At 47.1% G+C, this 24,543-nt stretch overlaps 1 protein-coding gene across 1 annotated transcript in view; it reads left to right on the plus strand.

Moving 5' to 3' along the window:
- Positions 1-24,543, plus strand: part of LOC139409532 (DENN domain-containing protein 1B-like) — a 258,068-nt gene that overhangs the window by 180,679 nt on the left and 52,846 nt on the right. Inside the window, exons 14-16 of the mRNA XM_071154810.1 lie at positions 9,564-9,689; positions 13,873-13,974; positions 20,671-20,761. Coding sequence (XP_071010911.1) covers positions 9,564-9,689; positions 13,873-13,974; positions 20,671-20,761 — 319 coding nt within the window. The remainder of the gene's footprint in view (positions 1-9,563; positions 9,690-13,872; positions 13,975-20,670; positions 20,762-24,543) is intronic.

The raw sequence follows: 24,543 nt of genomic DNA on the forward strand, positions 1-24,543 counted from the left end.
CTGTTCTCTGCTGTACTGTTCCCTATTTTACTGTTCCCTACTGTACTGTTCCCTACTGTACTGTTCCCTGCTGTACTGTTCCCTATTTTAATGTTCCCTACTGTACTGTTCTCTTCCATACTGTAGTGTTCTCTTCCCTACTGTACTGTTCCCTACTGTACTGTTCCCTACTGTACTGGTCCCTACTGTACTGGTCCCTACTGTACTGTCCCCTACTGTAGTGTACCCTACTGTACTGTTCTCTTCCCTACTGTACTGTTCTGTTCCGTACTGTTCTCCTCCCTACTGTACTGTTCCCTACTGTACTGTTCCCTATTGTACTGGTCCGTACTGTACTGTTCCCTACTGTACTGTTCCCTTCTGTACTGTTCCCTATTTTACTGGTCCCTACTGCAGTGTTCCCTACTGTACTGTTCTCCTCCCTACTGTATTGTTCTCCTCCCTACTGTACTGTTCCCTGCTGTTCTGTTCCCTATTTTACTGTTCCCTACTGTACTCTCCCCTACTGTAGTGTACCCTACTGTACTGTTCCCTACTGTACTGTTCTCCTCCCTATTTTACTGTTCCCTGCTGTACTGTTCCCTATTTTACTGTTTCCTACTGTAGTGTTCTCCTCCCTACTGTACTGGTCCCTACTGAACTGGTCCCTACTGTCCTGGTCCCTACTGTCCTGGTCCCTACTGTACTGTTCCCTACTGTACTGTTCCCTGCTGTACTGTTCCCTGCTGTAGTGTTCCCTACTGTACTGTTCTGTAGTGTTCTGTTCCCTACTGTACTGTTCCCTACTGTAGTTTTCTCTACTGTAGTGTTCCCTACTGTAGTGTTCCCTATTGTATTGATCCCTATTGTACTGATCCCTATTGTACTGATCCCTATTGTACTGATCACTACTGTACTGTTTCCTACTGTACTGTTTCCTACTGTACTGTTCCCTACTGTATTGTTCCCTACTGTAGTGTACCCTACTGTACTGTTCCCTACTGTACTGTTCCCTAATTTTCTCTTCCCTACTGTAGTGTTCCCTACTGTAGTGTTCCCTACTGTAGTGTTCCCTACTCTACTGTTCCCTACTGTAGTGTTCTCTACTGTAGTTTTCTCTACTGTAGTGTTCCCTACTGTACTGTTCCATACTGTACTGTTCCCTACTGTACTTTTCTCTTCCCTACTGTACTGACCCTACTGTACTTTTCTCTTCCCTACTGTACTGGTCCCTACTGTACTGTTCCCTACTGTACTTTTCTCGTACCTTTCCCTACTGTACTGTTCCCTACTGTACTGTTCCCTGCTGTACTGTTCCCTATTTTACTGTTCCCTGCTGTACTGTTCTCCTCCCTACTGTACTGCTCCCTACTGTTCTGTTCACTACTGTTCCCTACTGTTCCCTACTGTACTGTTCCCTACTGTACTGTTCCCTACTGTACTTTTCTCTTCCCTACTGTACTGATCCCTACTGTACTGTTCTCCTCCCTACTGTACTGTTCCCTACTGTACTGTTCCCTGCTGTACTGTTCCCTATTTTACTGTTCCGTACTGTACTGTTCTCCTCCCTACTGTACTGTACCCTACTGTACTGTTCCCTACTGTACTGTTCCCTACTGTACTGTTCCCTGCTGTACTGTTCCCTATTTTACTGTTCCCTACTGTACTGTTCCCTACTGTACTGTTCCCTGCTGTACTGTTCCCTATTTTACTGTTCCCTACTGTACTGTTCTCTTCCATACTGTACTGTACTGTTTCCTACTGTAGTGTTCTCTTCCCTACTGTACTGTTCCCTACTGTACTGGTCCCTACTGTACTGGTCCCTACTGTACTGTCCCCTACTGTAGTGTACCCTACTGTACTGTTCTCTTCCCTACTGTACTGTTCTCCTCCCGTACTGTTCTCCTCCCTACTGTACTGTTCCCTACTGTACTGTTCCCTATTGTACTGTTCCCTATTGTACTGTTCCCTACTGTACTGTTCCCTACTGTACTGTTCCCTACTGTACTGTTCCCTACTGTACTGTTCCCTTCTGTACTGTTCCCTATTTTACTGGTCCCTACTGCAGTGTTCCCTACTGTACTGTTCTCCTCCCTACTGTATTGTTCTCCTCCCTACTGTACTGTTCCCTGCTGTTCTGTTCCCTATTTTACTGTTCCCTACTGTACTCTCCCCTACTGTAGTGTACCCTACTGTACTGTTCCCTACTGTATTTTTCTCCTCCCTATTTTACTGTTCCCTGCTGTACTGTTCCCTATTTTACTGTTCCCTACTGTACTGTTCTCTTCCATACTGTACTGTACTGTTTCCTACTGTAGTGTTCTCCTCCCTACTGTACTGGTCCCTACTGTACTGGTCCCTACTGTCCTGGTCCCTACTGTCCTGGTCCCTACTGTCCTGGTCCCTACTGTACTGTTCCCTGCTGTACTGTTCCCTGCTGCAGTGTTCCCTACTGTACTGTTCTCCTCCCTACTGTATTGTTCTCCTCCCTACTGTACTGTTCCCTGCTGTTCTGTTCCCTATTTTACTGTTCCCTACTGTACTCTCCCCTACTGTAGTGTACCCTACTGTACTGTTCCCTACTGTACTGTTCTCCTCCCTATTTTACTGTTCCCTGCTGTACTGTTCCCTATTTTACTGTTCCCTACTGTACTGTTCTCTTCCATACTGTACTGTACTGTTTCCTACTGTAGTGTTCTCCTCCCTACTGTACTGGTCCCTACTGTACTGGTCCCTACTGTCCTGGTCCCTACTGTCCTGGTCCCTACTGTACTGTTCCCTACTGTACTGTTCCCTGCTGTACTGTTCCCTGCTGTAATGTTCCCTACTGTACTGTTCTGTAGTGTTCTGTTCCCTACTTTTCTGTTTCCTACTGTACTGTTCCCTACTGTTCTGTTCCCTACTGTACACTTCTGTTCCCTTCTGTTTCCTACTGTACTGTTGTTCCCTACTGTACTGTTCCCTACTGTTATGTTCCCTGCTGTACTGTTCCCTTCTGTACTCTACTGCCCCAACTGTACTCGACTGTTCCCTGCTGTTCCCTACTCTACTGTTCTGTACTGTACTCTACTGTACTGTACTCTACTGTTGCCTACTGTACTCTACTGTTGCCTACTGTACTCTACTGTTGCCTACTGTACTCTACTGTTCCCTAATGTACTCTACTGTTGCCTACTGTACTCTACTGTTGCCTACTGTACTCTACTGTTCCCTAATGTACTCTAATGTTTTCTACTGTACTCTACTGTTCCCTACTGTACTCTGCTGTTCCCTAATGTACTATACTGTTCCCTACTGTTCCCTACTATTATGTTCCATACTTTACTGTTCCCTACTGTACTGTTCACAACTGTACTCTACTGTTCCCTACTATTCTGTTCCCTACTGTACTGTTCCTACTGTACTGTTCCCTACTGTTCTGTAAAGAGAGAGCTCAGCGCTCAGAAATAAATGAATTACAGCTCATGTCAAGAGACCATTGCAGGAGGATAGTACAGAGAGTCATGGAAACAGAGAAAGGAGAGAGAGAAGAGAAGAAAGAAGTGAAATGATGTAGAGAACGAGACAACTGTGTAATTTCTTTCTCAGTCCCTCCCAAACTCTCCTCCTTCTCCCCCATCTCCCTCTCCTCCTTCTCCCCATCTCCCTCTCCTCCTTCTCCCCATCTCCCTCTCCTCCTTTTCCCCATCTCCCTCTCCTCCTTTTCCCCATCCCCCTCTCCTCTCTCCCCCCATCCCCCTCTCCTCCATCCCCTTCTCCCCTCTCTCCTCCCCATCCCTCTTTCCTCTCCTCCTCATTCCCCTCTCCTCTCTCCTCCCCATCCCTCTCCCCTCTCAAATCAAATGTATTTATATAGCCCTTCCTACATAAGCTGATATCTCAAAGTGCTGTACAGAAACCCAGCCTAAAACCCCCAAAAGCAAGCAATGCAGGTGTAGAAGCACGGCGGCTAGGAAAAACTCCATAGAAAGGCCAGAACCTAGGAAGAAACCTAGAGGAACCAGGCTATGAGGGGTGGCCAGTCCTCATCTGGCTGTGCCGGGTGGAGATTATAACAGAACATGGCCAAGATGTTCAAATGTTCATAAATGACCAGCATGGTCAAATAATAATAATCACAGTAGTTGTCGAGGGTGCAGCAAGTCAGCACCTCAGGAGTAAATGTCAGTTGGCTTTTCATAGCCGATCATTAAGAGTATCTCTACTACTCCTGCTGTCTCTAGAGAGTTGAAAACAGCAGGTCTGGGACAGGTAGCACGTCCGGTGAACAGGTCAGGGTTCCATAGCCACAGGCAGAACAGCTGAAACTGGAGCAGCAGCACGACCAGGTGGACTGGGGACAGTAAGGAGTCATCATGCCAGGTAGTCCTGAGGCATGTTCCTAGGGCTCAGGTCCTCTGAGAGAGAGAAAGAAAAAGAGAATTAGAGAAAGCATACTTAAATTAACACAGGACACCGGATAAGACAGGAGTAGTACTCCAGATATAACAGACTTACCCTAGCCCCTCAACACATAAATTACTGCAGCATAAATACTGGAGGCTGAGACAGGAGGGGTCAGGAGACACTGTGGCCCCATCCGATGATACCCCTGGACAGGGCCAAACAGGCAGGATATAACCCCACCCACTTTGCCAAAGCACAGCCCCCACACCACTAGAGGGATATCTTCAACCACCAACTTACCATCCTGAGACAAGGCCGAGTATAGCCCACAAAGATCTCCGCCACAGCACAACCCAACCCAGACAGGAAGATCACGTCAGTGACTCAACCCACTCAAGCACCAATAAGCCAGTGACTCAGCCCCTGTAATAGGGTTAGAGGCAGAGAATCCCAGTGGAGAGAGGGGAACCGGTCAGGCAGAGACAGCAAGGGCGGTTCGTAGCTCCAGAGCCTTTCCGTTCACCTTCACACTCCTGGGCCAGACTACACTCAATCATATGACCCACTGAAGAGATGAGTCTTCAGTAAAGACTTAAAGGTTGAGCCGGAGTCTGCGTCTCTCACATGGGTAGGCAGACCATTCCATAAAAATGGAGCTCTATAGGAGAAAGCCCTGCCTCCAGCTGTTTGCTTAGAAATTCTAGGGACAATTAGGAGGCCTGCGTCTTGTGACCGTAGCGTACGTGTAGGTATGTACGGCAGGACCAAATCGGAAAGATAGGTAGGAGTAAGCCCATGTAATGCTTTGTAGGTTAGCAGTAAAACCTTGAAATCAGCCCTTGCCTTAACAGGAAGCCAGTGTAGGGAGGCCAGCACTGGAGTAATATGATACATTTTTTGGTTCTAGTCAAGATTCTAGCATCCATATTTAGCACTAAATTAAGTTTATTTAGTGCTTTATCCGGGTAGCCGGAAAGTAGAGCATTGCAGTAGTCTAACCTAGAAGTAACAAAAGCATGGATTCATTTTTCGGCATTTTTGGACAGAAAGTTTCTGATTTTTGCAATGTTATGTAGATGAAAAAAAGCTGTCCTTGAAATGGTCTTGATGTGTTCATCAAAAGAGAGATCAGGGTCCAGAGTAACGCCGAGGTCCTTCAGTTTTATTTGAGACGACTGTACAACCATCAAGATTAATTGTCAGATTCAACAGAAGATCTCTTTGTTTCTTGGGACCTAGAACAAGCATCTCTGTTTTGTCTGAGTTTAAAAGTAGAACGTTTGCAGCCATCCACTTCCTTATGTCTGAAACACAGGCTTCCAGGAAGGGTAATTAGGGCTTCACCATGTTTCATTGAAATGTACAGCTGTGTGTCATCCGCATAGCAGTGAAAGTTAATATTATGTTTTCGAATGACATCCCCAAGAGGTAAAATATATAGTGAAAGCAATAGTGGTCTTAAAACGGAACCTTGAGGAACACCGGAATTTACAGTTTATTTGCCAGAGGACAAACCATTCACAGAGACAAACTGATATCTTTCTGACAGATTTCTAAACCAGGCCAGAACTTGTCCGTGTAGACCAATTTGGGTTTCCAATCTCTCCAAAGAATGTGGTGATCAATGGTATCAAAAGCAGCACTAAGGTCTAGGAGCACGAGGACAGATGGAGAGCCTCAGTCTGACGCCAAGTGCATTCTCAGTGCTATGATGGGGTCTAAAACCAGCATTTCGTATACATTGTTTGTCTTCAGGAAGGCAGTGAGTTGCCGCGCAACAGCTTTTTCTAAAATGTTTGAGAGGAATGGAAGATTCGAAATAGGCCGATTTTTAGTTTTTTATATTTTCTGGGTCAAGTTCCTTTTTCAAAGGAGGCTTTATTACTGCCACTTTTAGTGAATTTGGTACACATCCTGTGGAATGAGAGACGTTTATAATGTTCAACATAGGAGGGCCAAGCACAGGAAGCAGCTCTTTCAGTAGTTTAGTTGGAATAGGGTCCAGTATGCTGCTTGAAGTTTTAGAGGCCATGATTATTTTCATCATTGTGTCAAGAGATATAGTACTAAAACACTTGAGCGTCTCTCTTGATCCTAGGTCCTGGCAGAGTTGTGCAGACTCAGGACAACTGAGCTTTAGAGGAATAAGCAGATTTAAAGAGGAGTCCGTAATTTGCTTTCTAATGATCATGATCTTTTCCTCAAAGAAGTTCATGAATGTATCACTGCTGAAGTGAAAACCATCCTCTCTTGGGGAATGCTGCTTTTTAGTTAGCTTTGCGACAGTATCAAAAATAAATGTAGGATTGTTCTTATTTTCCTCAATTAAGTTGGAAAAATAGGATGATCGAGCAGCAGTAAGGGCTCTTCGATACTGCACGGCTAGTCGGAAGCTAGTCGGAAGACTTCCAGTTTGGTGTGACGCCATTTCCGTTCCAATTTTCTGGAAGCTTGCTTCAGAGCTCAGGTATTTTCTGTATACCAGGGAGCTAGTTTCTTATGACAAATGTTTTTAGGTTTTAGGCGTGCAACTGCATCTAGGGTATTGCGCAAGGTTAAATTGAGTTCCTCAGTTAGGTGGTTAACTGATTTTTGTCTGACGTCCTTGGGTAGGCAGAGGGAGTCTGGAAGGGCATCAAGGAATCTTTGTGTTGTCTGAGAATTTATAGCACGACTTTTGATGCTCCTTGGTTGGGGTCTGTGCAGATTATTTGTTGCGATTGAAATCGTAATAAAATGGTGGTCCAATAGTCCAGGATGATGAGGAAAAACATTAAGATCCACAACATTTATTCCATAGGACAAAACTAGGTCCAGAGTATGACTGTGACAGTGAGTAGGTCCAGAGACATGTTGGACAACACCCACTGAGTCGATGATGGCTGCGAAAGCCTTTTGGGGTGGGTCTGTGGACTTTTCCATGTGAATATTAAAATCACCAAAAATTTGAATTTTATCTGCTATGTCTACAAGGTCCGATAGGAATTCAGGGAACTCAGTGAGGAACGCTGTATATGGCCCAGGAGGCCTGTAAACAGCAGCTATAAAAAGTGATTGAGGTAGGCTGCATAGATTTCATGACTAGAAGCTCAAAAGACGAAAACGTCATAAAAAAAATTGAAATTAGCTATTTTCTAAATGTTAGCAACACCTCCGCCTTTGCGGGATGCACGGGGGAAATGGTCACTAGTGTAACCAGGAGGTGAGGCCTCATTTAACACAGTAAATTCATCAGGCTTAAGCCATGTTTCAGTCAGGCCGATCACATCAAGATTATGATCAGTGATTAGTTCATTGACTTTAACTGCCTTTGAAGTGAGGGATCTAACATTAAGTTGTCCTATTTTGAGATGTGAGGTATCACAATCTCTTTCAATAATGGCAGGAATGGAGGAGGTCTTTATCCTAGTGAGATTGCTAAGGCGAACACCGCCATGTTTAGTTTTGCCCAACCTAGGTCGAGGCACAGACACGGTCTCAATGGGGATAGCTGAGCTGACTACACTGACTGTGCTTGTGGCAGACTCCAATAAGCTGGCAGGCTGGCTAACTGCCTGCTGCCTGGCCTGCACCCTATTTCATTGTGGAGGTGGAGGAGTTAGAGCCCTGTCTATGTTGGTAGATAAGATGAGAGCACCCCTCCAGCCAGGATGGAGTCCATCACTCCTCAGCAGGTCAGGCTTGGTCCTGTTTGTGAGTGAGTCCCAGAAAGAGGGCCAATTATCTACAAATTCTATCTTTTGGGAGGGGCAGAAAACAGTTTTCAACCAGCGATTGAGTTGTGAGACTCTGCTGTAGAGCTCCCCCTAACTGGGAGGGGGCCAGAGACATCTTTCTAGCTGATTTACACGCTGAAGCTATGTTGCGCTTGGTGACCTCTGACTGTTTCATCCTAACATCGTTGGTGCCGACGTAGATAACTATCTCTATACTCTCTACACTCGCCAGTTTTAGCTTTAGCCAGCACCATCTTCAGATTAGCCTTAACGTCGGTAGCCCTGCCCCCTGGTAAACAGTGTTTGATCGCTGGATGATTCGTTTTAAGTCTAATACTATGGGTAATGGAGTTTCCAATGACTAGGGTTTTCAATTTGTCAGAGCTAATGGTGGGAAGCTTCAGCGTCTCAGACCCCGTAACGGAAGGAGGAGAGACCAGAGAAGGCTCGGCCTCAGACTCCGACTCGCTGCTTAATGGGGAAAACCAGTTGAAAGTTACTGTCGGCTGAATGAGCTACACCGGTTGAACACTCTCTCCTCTCTCCTGTCCTCCCCATCCCTCTCTCCTCTCTCCTCCATCCCCCTCTCCTTTTTCCTCCCCATCCCCCTCTCTTCTCTCCTCCATCCCCCTCCTCCCCATCCCCCTCTCCTCTCTCCTCCCCATCCCCCTCTCCTCTTTCCTCCCTATCCCCCTCTCTTCTCTCCTCCCTATCCCCCTCTCTTCTCTCCTCCCCATCCCCCTCTCTTCTCTCCCCCATCCCCCTCACCTCTCTCCTCACCATCTCCCCTTCTCTTGTCTCCTCCCCATCTCCCCTTCTCCTCTTTCCTCTATCCTCCCCCATCCCTCTCTCATCCCTCACCCCCCTCTCATCCTCCATCCCTCTCTCCTCCCCCATCCCTCTCTCATCCCTCTTTCCTCTCTCCTCCCCATCCCTCTCACCTCTTTCCTCTCTCCTCCCCATCCCTCTCTCCTTACCATCCCTCTCTCGCCTCTCCCATCCCTCTCTCCTCTCTATTCTTTCCTCCCCATCCCTCTTTCCTCTCTCCTTCCCATCCCTCTCTCCTCTCCTCCCCATCCCTCTCTCCTCTCCTCCCCATCCCTCTCTCCTCCCTCTCCCCTCTCCTCCTCATCCCCGCTCTCCTCCCCATCCCCCTCTCCGCTCTCCTCTCCATCTCTCTCCGCTCTCCTCTCCATCTCTCTCTCTTCTCTTCTCTGCTCTCCCCATCCCCCTCTCCTTCCATCCTCTGCTCAATTGACAGAGCAGCAGGTGCTCTTTGCAGCACAACAGATAAGCTTCTAGGAAGGAGAGAAGCTATACTTTATTTTCTGGGGACTCTTCACACACAGAATGTATATTCCATTCCAGCTACCAACTTCCAGAGGTGTTCAATTAACTTTCCCTCCTCTCTCTCTCTCTCTCTCTCTCTCTCTCTCTCTCTCGCTCTCTCTCTCTTTCTTTCTCTCTTTCCCTCTCTCTCAGCTCCACTCTCTGAAGAGTAAGCTGAAGAAGCAGTCGACAGCAACAGGAAGTGGAGTAGCAAGGTCCTTCCTCCGAGCTCAGGCTGCTTTGTTTGGATCCTACAGAGACGCCCTCCGATACAAACCTGTAAGAACCTAACCCTTACCCTTAGATACAAACCTGTAATAACCTACACCTAACCCTTAGATACAAACCTGTAGAACCTAACCCTAACCCTTAGATGCAAACCTGTAATAACCTAACCCTATCCCTTAGATACAAACCTATAGAACCTATCCCTAACCCTTAGATACAAACCTGTAGAACCTAACCCTTACCCTTAGATACAAACCTGTAGAACCTAACCCTTACCCTTAGATACAAACCTGTAAGAACCTAACCCGTACCCTTACATACAAACCTGTAAGAACCTAACCCTAACCCTTAGATACAAACCTGTAGAACCTAACCCTTACCCTTAGATACAAACCTGTAAGAACCTAACCCGTACCCTTAGATACAAACCTGTAGAACCTAACCCTAACCCTTACATACAAACCTGTAAGAACCTAACCCTTAGATACAAACCTGTAGAACCTAACCCTTACCCTTAGATACAAACCTGTAAGAACCTAACCCGTACCCTTAGATACAAACCTGTAAGAACCTAACCCGTACCCTTAGATACAAACCTGTAAGAACCTAACCCGTACCCTTAGATACAAACCTGTAGAACCTAACCCTAACCCTTACATACAAACCTGTAAGAACCTAACCCTTACCCTTAGATACAAACCTGTAGAACCTAACCCTAACCCTTAGATACAAACCTGTAAGAACCTAACCCTAACCCTTAGATACAAACCTGTAGAACCTAACCCTTACCCTTAGATACAAACCTGTAAGAACCTAACCCGTACCCTTAGATACAAACCTGTAGAACCTAACCCTAACCCTTACATACAAACCTGTAAGAACCTAACCCTTACCCTTAGATACAAACCTGTAGAACCTAACCCTAACCCTTACATACAAACCTGTAAGAACCTAACCCTTACCCTTAGATACAAACCTGCAATAACCTAACCCTAACCCTTAGATACAAACCTGTAGACCCTAACACTAACCCTTAGATACAAACCTGTAATATCCTAACCCTATCCCTAACCCTTACCCTTAGATACAAACCTGTAATAACTTAACCCTTACCCTTAGATACAAACCTGTAATAACCTATCCCTATCCCTAACCCTTAGATACAAACCTGTACGTTTTGTGAAATGAAAGGTGTTTTTTAACACTGAGTGAATGTTGAAGGTTTTGAGTTGAGAGAAGGTGGGCTTGTCTGAAACACAGACACTGAAGGAGTCCGCCTTGTACCATCTTCCTGTCCTTTTCTAGGCTAAACCCCAGAACATGTCTCTCTCGTTCTGCCTCTCAATTGCAAGTTACTCCAGTTAAGACCAGAACAAAGCATGTAGTGTTTGTCAAATAGCAGGGCCTTTGTTCACAGGCTTTGAGGGTAATTGGGTGGTGTTGAGCCCTGGAGTGGGGATCCATAAATGATGCCTCTGTGTTGTCTGTATACAGACAGTGGTAGAAACATACCGTCTGACTCCCTTTAGAAAACACACACTTAAAGCAGAGAGAGAAGGGAGTGTGTGTGTGTAACGTGATGTCCTCTCTCCCAACACACCATCTCTCCAGTCCCCATAGGTTCTGGAAAAAAGCCTACGATTCCACACAAACACACACACACACACGCATCCGTGCTCGCATACGGGCACACACACACACACACACACACACAATCTGAGTTAAATGAAGGAGCCCCCCCTGACTGAACCATGTGTTTTTGGATCCCATATGCTTTGACAGAACGTGTGTGTGTGTGAGATGGTTGGGGGGGGGGGGGGGGGGGGGGGGGGGGGGGGTTGTTGTCGGAGCCTTGCTGAGCTGTAAATGAAACATGGAGGAGAAAGATATCTGTTAATCACACTGCTATGAATCTAGAAATATAGGCTATATGTATATATACATATATATACACAGTTGAAGTCGGAAGTTTACATACACTTAGGTTGAAGTCATTCAAACTTGTTTTTCAACCACTCCACAAATATCTTGTTAACTATAGTTTTGTCAAGTTGGTTAGGACATCTACTTTGTGCATGACGCAAGTCATTTTTCCAACAATTGTTAACAGACAGATTAGTTCACTTATAATTCACTGTATCACAATTCCAATGGGTCAGAAGTTTACACACACTAAGTTGACTGTGCCTTTAAACAGCTTGGAAAATTCCAGAAAATGACGTCATGGCTATAGAAGCTTCTGTTAGGCTAATTGACATCATTTGAGTCAATTGGAGGTGTACCTGTGGATGTATTTCAAGGCCTACCTTCAAACTCAGTGCCTCTGCTTGACCTCACGGGAAAATCCAAAGAAATCAGCCAAGACCTCAGAAAAAACATTGTAGACCTCCACAAGTCTGGTTCATCCTTGGGAGCAATTTTTATTTTTATTATTTATTTATTTATATACACAGTACCAGTCAAAGGTTTGGACACACCTACTCATTCAAGGGTTTTTCTTCATTTGCACTATTTTCTACATTATAGAATAATAGTGAAGACTATGAAATAACCCTTTATATAATCATGTAGTAACCAAAAAAAGTGTTAGATTCTTCAAAGTAGCCACCCTTTGCCTTGATGACAGCGTTGCACACTATTGGCATTCTCTCAACCAGCTTCATGAGGTAGTCATCTGGAATGCATTTCAATTAGCAGGTGTGCCTTGTTAAAAGTTCATTTGTGGAATTTATTTTCTTCATGCGTTTGAGCCAATCAGTTGTGTTGTGACAAGGTAGGGGTGGTATACAGAAGATAGCCCTATTTGGTTGATGACTAAGTCCATATTATGGCAAGAACAGTTCAAATAAGCCAAGAGAAACGACAGTCCATCATCACTTTAAGTAATGAAGGTCAATCAATCCGGAAAATTCCAAGAACTTTTAAAGTTTATTCAGGTGCAGTCGCAAAAACCATCAAGCACTATGATGAAACTGGCTCTCATGAGGACCGCCACAGGAAAGGAAGACCCAGAGTTATCTCTGCTGCAGAGGATAAGTTCATTAGAGTTACCAGCCTCAGAAATTGCAGGCCAAATAAATGCTTCACAGAGTTCAAGTAACAGACACATCTCAATATCAGCTGTTCAGAGGAGACTGCGTGAATCAGGCCTTCATGGTCAAAATGCTGCAAAGAAACCACTACTAAAGGACACCAATAATAAGAAGAGACTTGCATGGGCCAAGAAACACAAGCAATGGACATTATACCACTATCCTTTGGTCTGATGAGTCCAAATTTGAGATTTTTGGTTCCAACCGCTGTGTCTTTGTGAGATGCAGAGTAGGTGAATGGATGATCTCTGCATGTGTGGTTCCCACCATGAAGCATGGAGGAGGAGGTGTCATGTTGTGGGGGTGGTTTGCACTTAGTCCTGCTATCATTTGTTTTTCAACAAGACAATGACCCAACACACCTCCAGGCTGTGTAAGGGCTAATTGACCAAGAAGAAGAGTGATGGAGTGCTGCATCAGATGACCTGGCCTCCACGATCACCTGATCTCAACCCAATTGAGATGGTTTGGGATGAGTTGGACTGCAGAGTGAAGGAAAAGCAGCAAATGTGGGAACTCCTTCAAGACTGTTAGAAAAGCATTCCAGGTGATGCTGGTCGAGAGAATGCCAACAGTGTGCAAAGGGCGGCTACATTGAAGATTCTCAAATATAAAATATGTTTTGATTTGTTGAACACTTTTTTTGGTTACTACATGATTCCATATGTGTTATGTCATAATAAAAATAAAGAAAACCCTTGAATGAGGGGGAAAGGGGAAGTTGTACAACTAAATGCATTCAACTGAAATGTGTCTTCCGCATTTAACCCAACCCCTCTGAATCAGAGAGGTGTGTCTCCGCATTTAACCCAACCCCTCTGAATCAGAGAGGTGTGTCTCCGCATTTAACCCAACCCCTCTGAATCAGAGAGGTGTGTCTCCACATTTTAACCCAACCCCTCTGAATCAGAAAGGTGTGGGGGGGGGGGGGGGGGCTGCCTTAATCAACATCCACGTTTTTTGGGGGGTGAAAAATATGTTAGAAGTAGAAATGGATGGTCAACTCAATTTCTGTGGTACTTTATGACATCGGTAATGTGATGTTTTAAAAGTATTCAACCATAGAATATAAAGGGTAAATGTCTGGTTATCTGGTTCTAAATGGTCTGATCTTCTTCTCTGCTCTTCCTGTTCCTGGTCAGGGGGAACCAATCACATTCTGCGAGGAGAGTTTTGTGGCTCACCGCTCCAGCACCATGAAACACTTCCTGGAGATGGCTGTCAACCTGCAGCTCTTCAAACAGGTAACACTGGTGTGTGTGTGTGTGTGTGTGTGTGTGTGTGTGTGTGTGTGTGTGTGTGTGTGTGTGTGTGTGTGTGTGTGTGTGTGTGTGTGTGTGTGTGTGTGTGTGTGTGTGTGTGTGTGTGTGTGTGTGTGTGTGTGTGTGTGTGTATGTGTTCTGTGGTGTGTGTTCTGTGGTGTGTGCTTGTGCGCACCACCTTTCCAGAACCATGAGCAAATTCCTTCCTAATAACTGTAAAATAATAATAATAATAGGAGTTATTTAAGCCTTTGATTAAACTGAAAGCTCTTTCTATCCTCTCTTTTCTTCAAACCAACAACCACAGGCAAAAATGCACCCAGGATATCTTCACTCCTTGATTAGGAAACATAAACTATTAATAGATATACTTTCAAAGCCCACACAGTCCTATAAAGTTCCCTTTCCACCCCGCCACAGTTCGACTGTTCCTCCCCAGCCCTCATAAGTTGTTGTTGATTTATCCGTGAGAGGGAGCAGAGAGCTTCTTAATCAGCTCTTTGTTTCGGCCTCTCTCTCTCTGTCTCTCTCTCTGTCTCTCTGTCTCTCTGTCTCTGTCTCTCTGTCTCTCTGTCTCTCTGTCTCTCTCTCTCTCTCTCTCTGTCTCTCTGTCTCTCTGTCTCTCTCTCTCTCTGTCTCTCTCTCTCTCTCTCTCTCTGTCTCTCTCTCTCTCTCTCTCTCTGTCTCTCTCTCTCTCTCTCTCTGTCTCTCTCTCTCTCTGTCTGTATCTCTGTCTCTCTGTCTCTCTGTCTCTGTGTCTCTGTCTCTGTCTCTCACGCTACAGAGGAGGAGAGATAACCGCCACATCCCATCCCTACGCTACCACACAGACCGGAGCATAGAGCATAGCATCTCTCTGTCTCTCTCTCTCTCTGCCCGTCGTCCATAACTTACCCAGGCAGCACAGAATGCAACCCACCAACAGTTCAAGGACAGCTCCCTCCCTCCCTCCCTCCCTCCCTCCCTCCCTCCCTCCCTCCCTCCCTCCCTCCCTCCCTCCCTCCCTCCCTCCCTCCCTCTATGCTCCTGTCTGTGTGGTAGCGTAGGGATGGGATGTGGCGGTTATCTCTCCTCCTCTGTAGCGTGGTGATGGAGTCACTTATCTCTTCTCTTCCTGTTAAAGTCCTGTTCTCCTATTAAAGTGAGAGAGGCCAGTGGTCCGTTCGACTGCTCCGGCCGTGACCCACATCCGCTCACAGATGCATTCACACACACACACACACACACACACACACACACACACCATCCCTGGTCCGTTTAGTACAGAACAGTGGAGGAGAGCTGCCAAGAGAATGTGGGGGAAAGTCTGTCAACGATAACCTGCTTTCTGTCAACCCCCCCCCCCACACACACACACACAACCACCCACTATTCTATAGTGAATGGTTTCAGGACACTGCTTGGTAGATGCAGTGGTTTAGTGAAGACTGGCTCAGGGATGCTTCCCCCTCCTATAGGCAGGGGGAACAGCTTCATAATCAGACCTCCATTAACACAGGAGGGGCTGGAGCGCTGACCGTTTACTGGATCAGCCACAATACCAATCACACATCAATCAGATCATACTCAAAGTAGGACAGCATTTCCAAAAGTGGGTAAAAGCCAGTTAGTTTGATATTAAGGAGAACTTGAGGTTTTCACTCCTCAACACATGAGCTGTGTGTGACTGGGATGTTGTGTGCGTGGATGTCAGAGCCACCGTGTAAGTTCAGACCAGCAGTTAACCCTTGTGTTCTAGAACGTCCTCCAGAAATCTGGAACGTCCTCCACAGTAATCTAGAACACTGCAGTGAGGATTCCAATCTCTGGCCCACAGATGGCCTGCTCCACTTGCCTGCTGTTACTGTGTACGAGCAGCAGTACAGGTGGACACCAGATGATGTCTGAACGTCGCTCACCTCACCTTGCTATAGAACGTCTGATACTTTATCATAATCATATAGACTTTTCTAGTTTATTTATCTATAAAATCCCTTCACAAACAATAACATTTAGGAAAGGCGGTTGCTGTGCGTTTCAGCTGTTTCATTCATCAGTCAACACTTTGGTTTCATCTGTGTCCTCCTCATCTGATATACATTTGATTAGTTTTCATTTTTATAGATTAATGCTAGAGTCCGTAATTGAAACAATAACAAAGCGGGGCACCCCGCCTCTCTTTTGGTAAAAAGTTGAGGGATGAAAAATGTAATATATACAGTACCATTAAAATGTTGACACACCTACTCATTCAGGATTGTCTTTATTATTTATTATTTTCTACATTTTCTACAATGTAGAAAACCTTCCAGGTGACTACCTCATGAAGCTGGTTGAGAGAATTTCAAATATAAAATATATTTGGATTTGTTTAACACTTTTTTGCTTAGTACAAGATTCTATATGTGCTATTTCATAGTTTTGATGTCTTCACTATTATTCTACAATGGTAGAATTTTTTTTTGTTTTTTTAAATAAGAAAAACCTTTGAATTAGTAGGTGTGTCTGAACTTTTGACTGGTACTGTCATTTGAAAATATCAATAATTTCAACCCAGTTTAACCTGATTGAGATTCACGGCCATAAATACTATATTCTGTCCAGTTCATCATTTTACACATCTCTTTTGAAATGTTGTTCTGCAAAAACAAACAAACAAACAAACAAACAAAGCCCTATAAACCAGAGACAGCAGTGTAGAGAGAGATGCTGTGGGCCTGGTGTCCATGCTGTGGGCCTGGTGTCCATGCTGTGGGCCTGGTGTCCATGCTGTGGGCCCGGTGTCCATGCTGTGGGCCTGGTGTCCTTGGTGTGGACCTGATGTCCATGCTGTGGGCCCGGTGTCCATGCTGTGGGCCTGGTGTCCATGCTGTGGGCCTGGTGTCCTTGGTGTGGACCTGATGTCCATGCTGTGGGCCCGGTGTCCATGCTGTGGGCCCGGTGTCCTTGGTGTGGACCTGATGTCCATGCTGTGGGCCCGGTGTCCATGCTGTGGGCCCGGTGTCCATGCTGTGGGCCCGGTGTCCATGCGTGGGCCCTATTGTTGAGCCATGTCTAATTACAGGCCACAATAACTAGGGTTAATTAAATGCAGAAAACACATTTGAGTTGTATGCATTCAGTAGTACAACTGACTAGGTATCCCCCTTTCCCTAATTCGATAGTGGAGGGAGTAGAAGAGGGGGAGGGGAGGGGGGGTTAAGTGGGGCTTTGGTTAGGTGCTGATTTGGGTTGAGATAAGTGTGTCTTTGGCTTGGTGATGATGTGTGCTAATTGGGGCAGGCTAAGGGAGCAGCTAGCTACCATGCGGTGGTTAAAATCTGCAGTGTCATTTCTCATTAGCAGGATTATAACGAGTTGGTCAGGGCTACAGGAGAGAAGAGGAGAGCCTTGCACTAGGTAGTTAGTTAGCCTAGCGCTCCACTGAGAGATATGCCCAATCCCTGACAAGATACAGGCAGACTGCTAATTGTACCCACAGTGGGCTGGGTCGCATTGGCTCTAAAACCAACATTTTAATTTATTTAACCCTTATTCCACCAGAGTATCAAGCGTCTCAGAGTATCTGATTTAGGATCTGATTCGGGATCACTTTTGCCTTTTTAGATTACAATGATCTTTCAGATCATAGAACACTTTCTGTTTTACAGAAACGACCCAGGTCTGTCTGGTCAGGTCTCCTCCCAGCCCCTGATGGGTTGAGCTGGTGTGTTCATATTAGCTAGGCTATGACCCAGGATCAGTTCTTATCCTGTGCCTGTGATGTTTTTAGGACTTTATTGAATAAATTAATACAATGTATTTACATTCTTTAGGTTTTTTTGGGGGGGGTTGTTAAATCCCTGTAGTTGTTTTATCTGAGAAATGCTGGTCTATTTACTCAACGTTTTTTGCTCAGAGGTCTGTCTCTGTGTGTGTGGGGGGACGTGTAATGTCTGACCTTATAATGAACATATTTATGGGAAGTGTTTTATAAACTCCATGTGACAGGAAATGAAGGTTCCTGGTGCATCAGACACCAGAGCTGCAAATGGCACCCTATTCCCTAAGTAGTGCACTACTTTAGACCAGGACCCTGGTTAATAGTTCAGTATTTAGGGATTAGGGTGCCATTTGGGAAGCTGAAAGGCCTCACCATGCAGTCTCCCAGCCAAACCAACCCTTAGCAGGCAGCAAACTGCCCTAATCCCCACAACCTGCTCCACATTACCCCTCCTCATTTCACCATGAGACATGTCTGGAACAGGTAGGATTAAACACACTTGCCCAGTCGAGTGTGTTCTTTCCCCTGTCGTTCAGCCTCGCTCCATACCTCCTTTTCTCCCTCCCTCTCTCTCTCCACCCCTCCCTCCCTCTCTCTCTCCACCCCTCCCTCCCTCTCTCCACCCCTCCCTCCCTCTCTCTCTCCACCCCTCTCTCTCTCTCTCTCTCTCTCTCTCCACCCCTCCCTCTCTCTCTATCTCTCTCTCTCCTCCCCTCTCTCTCTCTCCACCCCTCTCTCTCTCTCTCTCTCCCCCTCTCTCCCTCTCTCTCTCCACCCCTCCCTCCCTCTCTCTCTCCACCCCTCTCTCTCTCTCTCTCTCTCTCTCTCTCTCTCTCTCTCTCTCCACCCCTCTCTCTCTCCACCCCTCTCTCTCTCCACCCCTCTCTCTCTCCACCCCTCTCTCTCTCTCTCTCTCTCTCTCTCCACCCCTCCCTCTCTCTCTATCTCTCTCTCTCCTCCCCTCTCTCTCTCTCCACCCCCCTCTCTCTCTCCCCCTCTCTCCCTCTCTCTCTCCACCCCTCCCTCCCTCTCTCTCTCCACCCCTCTCTCTCTCTCTCTCTCTCTCTCCACCCCTCCCTCCCTCCCTCTCTCCACCCCTCCCTCTCTCTCTCCACCCCTCCCTCCCTCTCTCTCTCCACCCCTCCCTCCCTCTCTCCGCCCCTCCCTCCCTCTCTCTCTCCACCCCTCTCTCTCTCTCTCTCTCTCTCTCTCTCTCTCTCTCTCTCTCACCCCTCCCTCTCTCTCTATCTCTCTCTCTCCTCCCCTCTCTCTCTCTCCACCCCTCTCTCTCTCTCCCCCTCTCTCCCTCTCTCTCTCCACCCCTCCCTCCCTCTCTCTCCACCCCTCTCTCTCTCTCTCTCTCCACCCCTCTCTCTCTCCACCCCTCCCTCTCTCTCTCTCTCTCTCTCTCTCTCTCCACCCCTCTCTCTCTCCACCCCTCCCTCCCTCTCTCTCTCTCTCTCTCTCTCTCCACCCCTCTCTCTCTCCACCCCTCCCTCTCTCTCTCCACCCCTCCCTCCCTCTCTCTCTCCACCCGTCCCTCCCTCTCTCTCTCCACCCCTCTCTCTCTCTCTCTCTCCACCCCCCTCTCTCTCTCTCTCTCTCCATCCACCCCTCTCTCTCCACCTCTCTCTCTCCCTCCACCCCTCTCTCTCTCTCTCCACCCCTGCCTCTCTCTCTCCATCCACCCCCCTCTCTCTCTCTCTCTCTCTCTCTCTCTCTCCCTCCACCCCTCTCTCTCTCTCTCCCTCCACCCCTCTCTCTCTCTCTCCCTCCACCCCTCTCTCTCTCTCTCCCTCCACCCCTCTCTCTCTCTCTCTCCACCCCTCTCTCTCTCTCTCTCTCCACCCCCCTCTCTCTCTCTCTCTCTCCATCCACCCCTCTCTCTCCACCTCTCTCTCTCCCTCCACCCCTCTCTCTCTCTCTCCACCCCTGCCTCTCTCTCTCCATCCACCCCCCTCTCTCTCTCTCTCTCTCTCTCTCTCTCTCCCTCCACCCCTCTCTCTATCTCTCCCTCCACCCCTCTCTCTCTCTCTCCCTCCACCCCTCTCTCTCTCTCTCCCTCCACCCCTCTCTCTCTCTCCCTCCACCCCTCTCTCTCTCTCCCTCCACCCCTCTCTCTCTCTCTCCCTCCACCCCTCTCTCTCTCTCTCCCTCTACCCCTCTCTCTCTCTCCCTCTACCCCTCTCTCTCTTTTCCTCCCCATCCCTCTCTTTCTCTCCCCTCCCTCTTTTTCCCTCCCTCTTCCCCTTCCCTCTCTCTCTCCCTCCTCCCCACCCTCTCTCTCCCTACCCCCTCTCTCCCCCTTCTCTCTTCCTCACCCCTCTTTCTTTCCCTCCCCCTCTCTCCCTCCCCATCTGCCTCCACCTTCTCTCCCACACCCCTCTCTTTCCCTCCCCTTCCCTCTCTTTCCCACCCATCCCTCTCTCCCCCTCTCCCTCACCCCTCTCTTTCCCTCCTCCCTCTCTCTCCCTCCACCCCTCCCTCTCTATCCCTCCACCCCTCTCTCTCTCTCCCTTCTCTCCTCCCTCTCTCTCTCTCTCCCTCCACCCCTCACCCCTCTCTGCCTCCACCTTCTCTCCCTCACCCCTCTCTTTTCCTCCTCCCTCCCCCTCTTTCCCTCCCTCTCCCTCTCTCCCCGCCCCCTCTACCTCTCTCTCTCACTCACAATCCCTCCCTCTCTCCCTCCCCCCTCTCTGCCTCCCCCTCCCTCTCTCCCACCCCTCTCACTCCCCCCTCTCTGCCTCCCCCTCCCTCTCTCCCACCCCTCTCACTCCCCCCTCTCTGCCTCCATCTTCTTTCCCTCACCCCTCTCTCTTCCCCTCCCCCTTTCCTCTCTATTTCTTTTCCCTCTCTCTTTCCCTTCCCTGTCTCTCTCCCTCCTCCCTCCCTCTCTATCTCCGGTCTGTAATGCTGTGTTGTAATTTATGTTGCAGTTTATTGACGGCCGTCTGGCCAAGCTGAATGCGGGAAGAGGCTTCACTGACCTGTTCGAGGAGGAGATCACTGAGGGAGGTTTCTGTGGAAGTGAGTGGCACTTCACTACATTACACCAATACACCACACTACACTACACCACTACACTACACCACTACACTACACCATTACACTACACCACTACACCACTACACTACACCATTACACTACACCACTACACTACACCCCAACACTACTCTACTACACCACTACACTACGCCACTACACTATTACACCACTACACTACACCATTACACTACACTACACTACACCAATACACTACACCATTACACTACACCCCAACACTACTCTACTACACCACTACACTGCACCACTACACAACTACTACACCACTACACTATTACACCACTACACTACACCACTACACTACTACACTATACTACTACACCACACCAGTATACTACACTACTACACCACTACACTACACCACTACTGCACCACTACACAACTACTATACCACTACACTATTACACCACTACACTACTACACCACTACACTACTACACCACTACACTACTACACCACTACACTATACTACTACACCACACCAGTATACTACACTACTGCACCACTACACTACACCACTACTACACTACTGCACCACTACACTACACCACTACACTACACTACTACACCACACCACTACACTACTACCCCACACCAGTATACTACACCACTACACTACACCACTACTACTACACCACACCACTACACTACCACTACACTACACCACTACACTACTACTACACCACTACTCTACACCACAACGCTACACTACTACACCACTACACTACACTAAACCACTACTACACTACACTACTACCACATTACACCACAGCGCTACACCCCTACATGACACCACCACACTACACTACTACACCACTACACTACACCACTACACTACACCACTACACTACACTACACCACTACACTACACTACACCACTATACTACACCACTACACTACACTACACCACTATACTACACCACTACACTACACCACTACACTACACCACTATACTACACCACTACACTACACTACACCACTATACTACACCACTACACTACACCACTATACTACACCACTACACTACACCACTACACCACACCACCCCACTATACCACTACACTACACCACTATACTACACCACTACACTACACCACTACACCACACTACACCACTACACCACACCACCCCACTATACCACTACACTACACCACTATGCTACACCACTATACCACTACACTACACCACTACCCTACACCACTAATACACCCCTGCACCACTACTGCACTACACCACCACACTACACCACTACTAAACCGCTACACTACACCACCTCACCACTACACCACTACACCACTACTAAACCGCTACACTACACCAGCACAACACTACTACACCACTACACCACTTCACCACTACACCACCTCACCACTACACCACTACACCACTACTAAACCGCTACACTACACCAGCACAACACTACTACACCACTTCACTACTACACCACTACACTACTACACCACTACACTACTACACCACTACACTACACCACTACACTACACTACACTACACCACTACACTACACCACTACACCACTACACTACACCACTACACTACTACACCACTTCACTACTACACCACTACACTACTACACCACTACACTACTACACCACTACACTACTACACCACAACACTACACCACTTCACTACTACACCACTAGACTACTACTACATTACACCACAGCGCTACACCCCTACATGACACCACCACACTACACTACTACACCACTACACTACTACTACATTACACCACAGCGCTACACCCCTACATGACACCACCACACTACACTACTACACCACTACACTACACCACTATGCTACACCACTATACCACTACCCTACACCACTAATACACCCCTGCACCACTACTACACTACACCACCACACTACACCAATACTAAACCACTACACTACACCACCACACTACACCACTACTAAACCGCTACACTACACCAATACTAAACCACTACACTACACCACTACACTACACCACACCACTACACTACACCACTACACTACACCACTACACCACTACACTACACCACTACACCACTACTAAACCGCTACACTACACCAGCACAACACTACTACAACACTTCACTACTACACCACTACACTACTACACCACTACACTACACCACTACACCACCTCACCACTACACCACTACACCACTACTAAACCGCTACACTACACCAGCACAACACTACTACACCACTACACCACTTCACCACTACACCACCTCACCACTACACCACTACTAAACCGCTACACTACACCAGCACAACACTACTACACCACTTCACTACTACACCACTACACTACTACACCACTACACTACTACACCACTACACCACTACACTACACCACTACACTACACTACACTACACCACTACACTACACCACTACACCACTACACTACACCACTACACTACTACACCACTTCACTACTACACCACTACACTACTACACCACTACACTACTACACCACTACACTACTACACCACAACACTACACCACTACACCACTTCACTACTACACCACTAGACTACTACTACATTACACCACAGCGCTACACCCCTACATGACACCACCACACTACACTACTACACCACTACACTACTACTACATTACACCACAGCGCTACACCCCTACATGACACCACCACACTACACTACTACACCACTACACTACACCACTATACTACACCACTATACTACACCACTACTCTACACCACTATGCTACACCACTATGCTACACCACTATACCACTACACTACACCACTACCCTACACCACTAGTACACCCCTGCACCACTACTGCACTACACCACCACACTACACCAATACTAAACCACTACACTACACCACCACACTACACCACTACTAAACCGCTACACTACACCAGCACAACACTACTACACCACTTCACTACTACACTACACCACTACACCACTACACTACACCACTACACTACACCACTACACTACACCACTACACTACACCACTACACTACACTACACCACTACACCACTACATTAAACCACTACACCACTACACTACACCACTACACTACACTACACCACTACACTACACTACACCACTACACTACACCACTACACTACACTACACCACTACACCACTACATTAAACCACTACACCACTACACTACACTACACCACTACACTACACTACACCACTACACTACACCACTACACTACACTACACCACTACACCACTACATTAAACCACTACACTACACCACTACACTACACCACTACACCACTACACTACACTACTACACCACCACACTACACCACTTCACTACTACACCACTTCACTACTACACCACTACACCACTACACTAAACCGCTACACTACAACACTACACTACACCACTACCATACACCACTACACCACTTCACTACTACACCACTTCACTACTACACCATTACACTACTACACTACACCACTACACTGCACCACTACCCTACACCACTACACCACTACACTACACCACTACCCTACACCACTACACTACACCACTACCCTACACCACTACCCTACACCACTACACCACTACCCTACACCACTACACTACACCACTACACCACTTCACTACTACACCACTACACTACGCTACACCACTACACTACACTACACCACTACACTACACCACACCACTACACTACACCATTACACTTCACAACACCACTACACTACACTACACCACTACACTACACTACACCA

The sequence above is a fragment of the Oncorhynchus clarkii genome, chromosome 5 (genome assembly GCF_045791955.1).
Source record: "Oncorhynchus clarkii lewisi isolate Uvic-CL-2024 chromosome 5, UVic_Ocla_1.0, whole genome shotgun sequence".
Classification (NCBI taxonomy): domain Eukaryota; kingdom Metazoa; phylum Chordata; class Actinopteri; order Salmoniformes; family Salmonidae; genus Oncorhynchus; species Oncorhynchus clarkii.